This window comes from Chanodichthys erythropterus, chromosome 23, assembly GCF_024489055.1.
Source record: "Chanodichthys erythropterus isolate Z2021 chromosome 23, ASM2448905v1, whole genome shotgun sequence".
NCBI classification, from domain to species: Eukaryota; Metazoa; Chordata; class Actinopteri; order Cypriniformes; family Xenocyprididae; genus Chanodichthys; species Chanodichthys erythropterus.
The window spans coordinates 31,070,665-31,082,504 of record NC_090243.1 but is presented as its reverse complement, the minus strand read 5'-3'; the positions used below and the strand labels follow the sequence as shown (position 1 = coordinate 31,082,504).

The 11,840-nt window shown below is 34.3% G+C and overlaps 1 protein-coding gene across 1 annotated transcript in view; it reads left to right on the top strand.

Moving 5' to 3' along the window:
- Positions 1–5,540: 5,540 nt before the first annotated feature.
- Positions 5,541–11,840, top strand: part of atp6v0a1b (ATPase H+ transporting V0 subunit a1b) — a 32,932-nt gene continuing 26,632 nt past the window's right edge. Inside the window, exons 1-6 of the mRNA XM_067377237.1 lie at positions 5,541–5,587; positions 6,744–6,923; positions 7,029–7,107; positions 9,517–9,614; positions 11,018–11,146; positions 11,324–11,406. Coding sequence (XP_067233338.1) covers positions 6,807–6,923; positions 7,029–7,107; positions 9,517–9,614; positions 11,018–11,146; positions 11,324–11,406 — 506 coding nt within the window. The 5' untranslated portion in view covers positions 5,541–5,587; positions 6,744–6,806. The remainder of the gene's footprint in view (positions 5,588–6,743; positions 6,924–7,028; positions 7,108–9,516; positions 9,615–11,017; positions 11,147–11,323; positions 11,407–11,840) is intronic.

Below are 11,840 nucleotides of genomic sequence, written 5' to 3'. Positions count from 1 at the left end.
ATCAGCTGCGTGCCAGCTGCCTTCCTCTTACCCACTGACACTCCCCCTGCACGGTGTTTAAGTCTATCTGTGTGCATGTGTGTGTTGGAGAGCAGTGCTCCACCCAGTGGCCTGCAATGGGACCCCATAGGAAAAAAATAAATAAATAATAAAAATAAGATCTTACCTTTTTCCAATGTAAAAATTACATTTAAAAATGAAGAGTCCTGCGGTCTAGAAAAAGTTGTTTTATTGATTTTGCCAAGTAAGATATGTCCAACATATTTTGTTGATATTCTTATCTGAAAATTTTGTCCTAACCCCTACCACTAAACTTGACCCTACCCATAAGTTATCCCTAAAACCAGTGGGAAATACTGGTGGGTGAAAAACACAGATGTAGCAGCATCTAACCCTGGTTGTAAGCCTAAACTTGATATAAACTGTAAACTTGCCACTCAAATCTGATTGGAATGTTGTTCCAGGATCAACAAAGATGTGGATCCAGGAACATGTTGTACTTGGTGAAATAACATTCACCTTTATTCTACATAAGGATGGTCCTCCTCATTATGACTGCCATGATCACATGACCATGACAAATACTACACCCCTGAAGTAATGGGAGTTAACCTTACACAGAACCACAAAGGGCTATTAAAACATTATTTAATAAGTGGCCTTATTTCATTAATATTAAATTACCTGCAAGTCCATTTTTTAATTATATATATATATATATATATATATATATATATATATATATATATATATATATATATATATATATATATATATATATATATATATATATATATATACACTCTAAAAAATGCTGAGTTAAAAACAACCCAAGTTGGGTTGAAAATGGACAAACCCAGCGATTGGGTTGTTTTAACCCAGCAGTTAGGGTTAGATGTTTGCCCAACCTGCTGGGTTGTTTTACTTAACTCAACTATTGTTTAAAAATTACAGTATTGCTTACTTAAAATGAACCCAAAATATCTTGAAAATTAACATTTATTAATATGTTTAATAAATGAAAATTTTAATTTAATTTTAGATTCATTTTATGTCAGCCACATAGTCATTTTCAAACAATAGTTGGGTTTAATAAAACTACCCAGCAGGTTGGGCAAACATTTAACCCAACAGTTGGGTTAAAACAACCCAATCGCTGGGTTTGTCCATTTTCAACCCAACTTGGGTTGTTTTTAACTCAGCATTTTTTAGAGTGTATATATATATCTATATATATATATATATATATATATATATATATATATATATATATATAATTACAAATATATATATATACTTGTTTTTATATTTGAAGTATACAATTAAGTTTCAACAGAAATTACATTAAATACAGCATCAAGATTGGCAGCACACTTTAAAGGATTAGTTCACTTTCAAATGAAAATTACCCCAAGCTTTACTCAACCTCAAGCCATCCTAGGTGTATATGACTTTCGTCTTTCTGATGAACACAATCGTAGAAATATTAATAAATATCCTGACGCATCCAAGCTTTTTAATGGCAGTGAACAGGGCCAATGAGTATGAGAAGAAAGTGCCTACATCTACATCCATCCATCATAATCGTACTCCACTCAGCTCCGGGGGGTTAATAAAAGCCTTCTGAAGTGAAGCAATGCATTTGTGTAAATGAAATAAAATATCTAGCTTCCGCCAGACTGCCTTCTGTGTTCAACTTACAAAAAAAAGTGTAAAACTCTTGCTGTTCATAAAACTTACACTACACTGTAAAAAAAAATCCCATTAAAATTTACGGTAAAAAAACGGCAGCTGTGGTTGCCAGAACTTTACCGTAAAAAATACAGTAGCAACGTAAGAAAAAAAATCTGTTAAATTTACGGTAAAATAACTGATATAATGTTAACTTACCAACCTAATGAAGTACTAATATCTGTTTTGTACCTTTATAATGCACTGACAGTCACCAAACACAGTGATGATAAGAGTCACATGATGAATCAAAGTTCATCACAAGCAGCTTTTCCACAAGCTGAGAAGGACAACACTAACATATAAGGTGCACACAGTGTCATTCACACACACACTAAACACCATCATGGTAACACACATGAAATTTTAAAAATGCAATAAACATTAATTTAACAACATTAGCTGTAACATAAAACCCTAATGTACATAACTGATTAGAAAAGAATGAGAAAAACTAAGAAGAGAGTTATTTCAACAAAAATATATCAAATGTGAAGTGTCACGCAGGGAATTGTGGGAATGTCAATTTACGTTTTTTCACTGTAAATTTTACAATGAATTGTTATTTTTCACTTCCAAAAACTGTGAATTTAATAGTATTTTACCGTAAAATTACATTAAATGTACCGTTAGATCTATTACAGTTATTCGCCGTATATAGTATGGAAACTTTCTGTAAACCAATTGACAGTTTTTCACCGCATTTTTACAGTCTTTTACTGTTAAAATCGCGGTCATTTTTTACAGTGTATGTCCTACGCCTTCCCTATTCAACTTACGGAAAACACGACGCGACGGCAGTTCCTTTTTTTCCGTAATTTAAATACGAAAGACGGTCTGGCAGAAGCTAGATATTTTACTTTTTTATATTTTTTTTTACACAAACACATCACTACGCTTCAGAAGGCCTTTATTAACCCCCCGGAGCCGTGTGGAATATGTTTATGATGGATGGATGTAGATGTCTTCAGCTCATACTCGTTGTTCCTGTTCACTAACACTTGGATGCATCAGGATATTTCTACGATTGTGTTCATCAGAAAGAAGAAAGTCATATACACCTAGGATAGCTTAGGGTGTGTAAAGCTTGGGCTAATTTTCATTTGAAAGTGAACTAATCCTTTAACCATATTTCGAAGGCATTGGAAAAATTCTGAAATTACATATAACAATATAGGGTCAATTTCATTCAGAATTTCATTCAATATAAATTTAAACTACAATACATTTTCATTTAATTGTAATTAACACTCAATTAAGTGTCTGAAAAAAAAAACATAATTTTGCAATAATTGATTTAAAGTGTATTATTTCTGTAATAAATATTCTAAAATGTACTTCTTTTTCAGAAGAGTGAACTCAAATATTTCTTATCAAATTCTGCCAAAGTCAAATTATCTAATCACAATCATTTTATACTGAGTAGCTGTAAATTATAAGGTATATCAACATTGTCTCATTTGTGTCTATTTTTATACCTCCTGAAGGTAATACTTATATGAAACACAATTCCAAACTTCATTATATCTTTTAAGCAAACTCTGAGTAATAAGATTGCCCCTGGGACAGTGCTGTATATGTGTGAAGATAACATGAGGTTCTGGAGAGTGTAACAGAATTAGACAGGCACAGACACAGCGAGAGCTGGAATGTCATCCAGACCTGCAGGGTTTTTCAGTTCCCTAAAGGCCCATTTTCCCACACAGCACATAAATGAAGCTATCTAAAGGAAGAGTTCACAAAAATAACTTGAGCTCTTATGCGTGTGGGCCTTGTGTGTGTACACATGTGCGAGTGGATGTATTATTCAGCTGATCTCTCACTGATAGAATGTGACTTAAATTCAGTGGAGTTTGACATTACTGTATTTCTTTTCCAGTGGAATGGAAAAATGGTTTTGTGGATTTGGAATGACTCCAAAAATTATCTCAGCGAAACATGAATTTAACGCAAAATGCAGCAACGCAAAGGAAAGACTTGCAGCTTGTTTCAGCTGGTCAGTGTGAATTGGTCAGGCGTATGTATGTTTCTCACCTCTGGTTCTTCAGTAGTTCCTGACTCTAAATATATAGAAGTTCATTACAGAGTCTGTGCTACATTCTTCTGAGGTCTGCCCTCTTAGCTCTTGCTGTTACACCGGTACACAAACTTGCATCATTCAGTCTATATCAGATAACACTGACCACACCGAGTAAAGTTCTGTAGGCTATATTCCCATAAACACTCTTAAAAAAGGTTCTTTAGATTTTTAAAAAGAAAAAAAGGGTTCTTTTAAGAACTGTTCACTGAAAGGTTCTTTGGGGAACCAAAAATGGTTCTTGGCATCACTGCAAAACCCCTGTTTTGAAGAGCTACATAGCAAGGTGACATTGATACAATGTTGAGTTTTGATCCAAACCATAATTTTGGTAGAGAATGACATTTCAATATTTAAAGTGTGTTGGATCAGCATTGAAATTTTGATGAAAGTCGACAGCCCACATGAGTGGAGGCAGTGATACTGAACTATCACGTTGTTCTACACCCGTAAGACCTTCGTACATCTTCGGAACACAAATTAAGATATTGTTGATGAAATCCGATGGCTCAGTGAGGCCTCTCTTGAGAGCAAAGCCATTCAAACTCTCAGGGTCCATAAACAAATTCTATACGGGCCGATTTCAAAACACTGCTTCATGAAGCTTCTGAGCTTTATGAATCTTTTGTTTTGAATTAGTGATTCGGATCTCCTATCAAACGGCTAAACTGCTGAAATCATGTGACTTTGGCGCTCCGATTTACTGATTCTTTTCGTAAAGCTCAGAAGCAGTGTTTTGAAAAATTGTTGAAAAGTCTTTATTTTGTTTTTTTTGGTGCACAAAAAGTATTCTTATCGCTTTATAATTATTAAGATAGAACTACTAAACTCACATGAACTGTTTCAAATATGTTTTTAGTACCTTTATGGACCTTGAGAGTTTGAATCTCTATTTGCTCTCTATAGAGGTTTCACTGAGCCATCGGATTTCATCAGCAATATCTTAATTTGTGTTTGGAAGATGAACGAAGGTCTTACAGGTGTGGAACGACATGAGGGTAATAAATGACATTATTTAATAAAAAAATTATTTTTAGGTGAACTAACCCTTTAATTGTGTTAAACTGTTAAATAAAATAAATTGACTCAACTGCTGGAAAGGTGTCATTTATATTTTAAAAGGGCTTGAAATGGGCAGGAATTCGTTCCTGTGATGCAGAATCAGTTATTGTGTAATGCTGATTCAGTGGCATTACAATTGATTATTTTTGTTCATTTCAATGTTTATCCAAAAACAGTAATGTAGAATCAATCAATCACATTACCATTGAATTTTTTTTGTTGTTGTTGAAATCTTAACATTGTTTCAACATTAATTGCTTTTGCAAAAGTGAACCAACATCACTTTGCAACTTCAATGCAATTAGCATTGACACATCAACATCGACTCAACATTGTTTCAATGATTGCTGCTATCTGGGGAACTAATGGTAGGCTGATTCATCTTATCCCCTTAACCGCTTACTTTTCCAATGCTTAAGCCTACTACAATGTTCCCAATTGTCGGTTTTAATGACACACGTTAATAAGACCAACCAACATAAAAATAAAATAAACCGATGAATACAAAAACATTTTTTATGACCAAAAAAGACATGAATGTACACAAAACATACAATGTCTTATGACATTTAACGTGTTTTGGGAGCATCAGTCTTGTTTTAAAGAAAAAAAGGAAAATAATCACGTGACCCTGCAGCAGCAGCAGGCGTGACGTCACGCAGAGCACGTCTGATCATCATCGCAGAGGTGAAGTGATCTCTGAAGACATCGAGGACGGTGAGAGCATTTATCTTTTACATATTTGTAATTTTTTCCCTCTCTCCACACTTTTAACACGCACTATAAATGTATAACTTATATATGACGTTATAAATGAGTGTATGAATATTTTTTTTGTGGCCGTTGAAATGAGGTGGTGATGCTTGAATAGGCTATGGTTTGTCTAATCTGTCTGCTATAGCGTTGATAAATATATTAATATTTGCTCTGAATATGACTTCAATGTTATGTTATATTCGTGTTGAAAACTGAACAGTTGACAGAATTTCAGTGATTAGTGAATTGGTAATCTGCGTTAATCAGTCGAGCATATTAACTAAGGCTACTGTTTAGCGCCGGAATTTGTTAGTATTTTATATAATGTGATTAAACTCTGCTAAAATGATTGTTAGCACGGGGTAGATAGAGAGAGAAGCGCGTAATGGCGTCCTTCAGAGCTGAAGGACAGACGGTGCGGCAGAGATGAGGGATGTTGAGGCATCAGCCAATCAACTCACAGAGATGCGAAAGTCGTTGAGATTCTTAGCCAATCAACTCGCAGAGATGCGAAGGATGTTGAGTTCATCAGCCATTTAGAAGGGATGCTGAGCTTTCAGCCAATCGGCTCTTTGAGATGCGAGGGATGCTGTGCCCAGGCCCACAGATTATTTTATTAGAATAGATGCAGCCTCTGTTTCTTTATCAGTTGAGACATTATAATGGCAATTGCTTTCATTGTTTTATGTCAGCCAGCAAAACTATTTGTGGATATCATAGAAATAAATGTGTCAAATGTTCAGTTAATTCTGTGAAAGTTTGCATTTGATCTAATATTATGACATTCAAAGAATGTCAAATAACTGCCAATGACTGGTCAACAGTTTGGAATAATTAAGATTTTTTATTGTTTTTGAAAGAAGTTTCTATTGCTCACCAAGGCTGTGTTTATTTGACCAAAAATTAAGAAATGAATACATTTATTCAGCATTAAATTGATCAAAAGTGATAGTAAAGACATTTATAGTAAAGACAATTATAATATTATGAAAGATTTCAAATAAATGCTGTTGAACTTTATATTCATGAATGTTGAATGTTGTATCACGCTTTTCACAAAAAATGTCACACTTTCTGTCTCTCTGATTCATACAATTTCCTTCTGTTCTCCTGACAGACCTGTAGTATCCAGTGGGATTTAATTCTGAGCCGTGTGTGACTTCCCGTGGCCTGCAGCATCATGGGGGAGTTGTTCCGCAGTGAGGAGATGACTCTGGCCCAGCTCTTCCTCCAGTCTGAAGCGGCCTATTGCTGCGTCAGTGAACTGGGAGAGCTGGGAATGGTCCAGTTCAGAGATGTGAGTGAAGATAGTTTGCTTTCTCTCTCTCTACTGCTCTCTCCTCTGTCATATTATGTCCTTATCATATCTGTTGAAAATGAGTTGCAAACCTCTTTCTTTCAGCTCAACCCTGATGTGAACGTGTTTCAGAGGAAGTTTGTCAATGAAGTGAGACGTTGTGAAGAGATGGATAGGAAGCTCAGTGAGTGGATTAACACACGGACACACTTACATACCAGGACCAGTGACGATCCTGAGAATGACTTACAGCTGCAGAACGTTTCTGATTGTCTTGTTTTCTGATTGGCTAAAATGATGGACAAAATCAGGTGTGATAGAAAGGATACATATTCCTTTATGTTTACTACTCTAAATCATCACTTACAGAAGTTAAATACCAAAAAATTATAAAAAGATAAATGATAAATGACTACATTCAGTGCTTCCCACAAGTTTGAAATATACTTGTGGTTCTAGCCAGGTGGAAAATCCTCCTATTATCCACGGCACAAAAATGGTCTACTACATGCGAAAAACAACAAATAATATGTGATTTTTAACAGTATTTATTTAAATTAATTTTAACTACATAGCCTACTATTACATTTAATTACATACTAATATTATGCATTTTTATGCACTGCAAATTGGGCAAAATTACAGTATTTAAATGGAGTTCTCCTTGCTTTTTCATATAGTGTCTCAGTAAATGGGACAGATTTTACCAGTAAAATTTATATAATGAATAATATACATGTCAAATAATGTTCTTAGTCTTTTCTTCCTGTGGGGGAGACTACAATAAATTTCTATGAATTAAATGGAAATCAAATTAAATACAATTTATTGTGTAACCAAAATACTAATAATGCCCAGAAGGAAAAAAAAAAACTTATAGTGTGACTTTTAATTATAAACAAGCCCGAAATACACAGGGACTCTTATTTTGAAATGTCTATACAGTTGCGGGCTGATCCTTGAGATGAAAGAGATAAAACGTGTACTCTTACAACCGTCTAAAACATATTATATAAAGGCCATAAAGTAGATATGTGTTATATTTAATAAATAAAATAGACATTGTAATAATTCATCAACTTGAGTTCGTTAGCAATCCCTTGGCATAAATCTGCGCTTTTCATTGATTGAGAATCACTTTGAAGCAGCACTTCAGCGCTGATGCGTGAGCATGTAGAATGTGCAACAGCGCCGTCTCGTGACTTTGCAACGAAACACATAGGGTGAGGGGAGATTTTCCACTAGTTAATCGATCGCGGATGGTTTCATTATCTTGAACGGATAGAAAATTATAAGAGAATAAAAATAATAAAACCATAAATGCATCTCCAAATATACTTGGGCGGCCGTTAATATACCTGGGCGGCCCACCCAAGTAAAGTCTATATGTGGGAAGCACTGACATTATACGTTGTGATTCATGATTTTTTTATATAGGGAACATTGGGGCTAAAATGCACACACTGTGCTTTTCACTACTCTCATAGTGTACGACTGCAGAAAGACTCCAAAATTATATATTTTTATTGAACATTGATTGAGCATTTTGAGGGGAAAGAAATCTTAAAAGTGGTTTGTTTTGTTTAAAAATCATATAAATATATGAAGTGGCAAGGGGTTCTTACCCTCCTCGCCACATTTATGTTGCAACTGGGCAAAAGGACCCCAGTATTGATACAAATACTTAGCTAAAGTAAATTTTTTTGTGTAAAAAATTGTGAAAAATTTTATAAAAAACTAATATTCATAAAGGTTCTTACACTGCTTGAAAGAGATTTATTATGGCTTTACAGTAGTAACAATAAATATGCTATTATATGATAAGATTAATATATTTTTTAAATATGATTGTTTCATTATAAATATGGTCATTATCTCTACGGTATAAATTATCTATATGGTATAATAAATTATATTAACCATCTGTAGTCATATCAACAAATGAAAAAGTCAGCCAGCTATTTATTATCATGTTAAAGATTGTGTCTTTTGCCCCAGCAGCAGGGGCACTTTTTACCCCAAATAACATACTTTTACATATTCTTCAGCTATTGAAAAACTGTTGATTTAATTACAAACAAAATGAAATGAAAATCAAAATATACTGGTGTATGTGGTTATGACTTGCTACATAAATCTAGAATTTTTTTTTTTTTTGTTTTTTTGTTTTTTTTAAAAACACAAAATATTAGTTCAACTTTGTGCAGAATTGTCTTTGCACTGCTGCCTGTGATCATGTCCAAAATATCCACATAGTGCATTGTGGATGTGTAGGAAATTGGTGCAATGAATTTTTGACGTAAATAAAATCAAATGTGCCTTTTTACTCAGCACACATTTAAACCTCTTTTACTCTACTTTGTTACATGTATAATTTGCAGTGGTGAAGGGGTCAGCTATATTACATATTATAGTACTAAATTACATATTATTACATATTATTTTATATTTTTACATAGTAATACATAGTAAGCTGGTCATAGCTGGTCAACTGTAAAAGTTTAGTAATATGTAATAATTTTTTACAAATTATTACATATTACTAAATTATTGCATATTAATAATAAATTGCTGCTGGTGTCATGTTCTGCAGGGTTTGTAGAGAAGGAGATTAAGAAAGCCAACATTCCAACTATGGACACTGGTGAGAATCCTGAAGTCCCATTCCCACGAGACATGATTGACCTTGAGGTAATTTTACTCTGTCATGCTGCTTAAATCACATTTGAGCTAAATTGAACAATTGTGTCAAAATAAAAATGCTGTCATTTTTATAAAAAATAGTAATTAATGTGGTTTATTTTTTGGTGGAACATAAAAGGTGAAATTTTGAAGAATGTTTATGCAGCTTTTGTCCATATCACTGTTCATAATGACCATCGCTGCGTCCGAAATCGAATACTTTTCTACTATATAGTGTGTGAAAAACGGTATGCAGTATTCATAGTATTCGAAAAACAATAGGTGAAAAGTACCCGGATGACTCACTACTTCCGGTGAGATTCTGAATTGCGCATATGATGGACACTTTACTATGCCATGTGGCCATGGGAGAGGATTTGTGAATGGATTTGAAGGGACGTAACTGACACTGGTAGGTCATGTGACAGTAACAATATGGCGGATGTAATACGTCCAGATTTCATTCATACTACATACTACTTTTCAACAGTTGTGATGTAAATTTATATTCAAATGTAGTACCTTATCAGACAGTACGCAATTTCGGACGCAGCTCATGTCTGTCAAGTTCCAAAAAAGTGGTCTGTTTTCATCAGTTTGACAAATGTAACTCACTTTTTAGCAATATTTGAAAACAAAACAAAACATAAAAGCACATTTTAAAGAGGACATCTTTAAATTACATCTGTGTAATGTTGATGTTTGAGCATGAAAAAGTTACAAAGTTGCAAAGCACGAAGTCACTCCAAAGGGAGTTTTCCTCTATATCAGTAAGCACTGTTTCTGAACTCCCTGTAGTCCTAAGTTTTCTTCCGGGAATGTGAACATCACAACATTCATCATTTAAATAATTCCCATCCAAGGCATAACGAAAGAGAAAAAAAAGGGACGAGGCCTGGTTGAGTTGCTTTAGTAGTGTGTTGAAATTCTCAGTTATGGTAAGGGGCGTGGCACTTTCGAAACATGCTCGAAGCAATTGACCAATCACAGCAAACTGGTTCAGCAGACCAATCAGAGCTCATTTCACTTTTCAAAAGTAGGGGCTTTACAGAGACAGGAACTAAACAGAGCTCCATTTCTTAAAAGCATTGTGAGCTACGTTAATCGTAGAGACTATTGGTGCCATCGCAGCCCAGAGTGTTACTGACAGACTGGGAAGAGAGGTGCTGCAACAATGTGAAATGTTGTTTTTTTTGAAAATTCAGGCATGAAAACCTATTCTAGTAGACCCCAAAAAAACAGATCAAGGCTTTGTAAAAGTGCAGTTCCATCTAATATCTTTACTCAATGGAAAAGTGACTTGGTTATGTTAGGCTTTGGGTATATTTTGATATTTATATATATATATATATATATATATATATATATATATATGTATAATTTTAATTTATATTTATACCTTTGATCGCCAGGCAACCTTTGAGAAACTGGAGAATGAGCTGAAGGAGATCAACACTAATCAAGAGGCCCTGAAGAAAAACTTTCTAGAGCTGACGGAACTCAAGCATATCCTCAGACGTACCCAGCAGTTCTTTGATGAGGTCTGACTCCCCTCTCTGGCAATGTGAAAGCAAACCACTGAAAGTTTAAACTAAAAAAAAAACTAAAGAGCTGTGGAAGTTACAAAGTGGAAATGTCTTTCAAAGCCACTTTGAAATGTTACATTCAAACCACCTTTGACCCTTACCTATACTATAATTCTACCGGACTCTTTTTAGATGGAGGATCCTAACTTGTTGGAAGAATCGTCATCCCTGCTGGACCCCAGTGAGGCTGGCCGAGGTGCCCCACTGCGCCTGGGGTGAGTTCTAGTGAAATTTCACAATTCTTGATACTAGTTTTGATACCATTGCAAAATCTAATATTTTAACAACTAAAAAATGCTTACAGGTATTTTATTATTGAAAGTCTACATTCATGGCCATTGAAAAGCCAATATCATTCATTTCACATGCTAATAATAAACAATACATGTGGTAAAGGCAAATGGAAACACTTCATTCATAGACTAGCCGACAAGACTTGCTGGTCAACACACTGAAAAATGTGTCTTATTTAGACTTTGTTTTTAAATGACTGTAATTTTCATAATAGGAGAAGTTATTAGTTTGATCAGAGCTGACCACAGTGAAAGCACTGAAGTACAGAATTTGATACTATCAGTTCTGTAGAATGACTGATATTTTTTATTTTAATATTGATTAATAATATTTAGTGTTTTACTATTTATTTTAG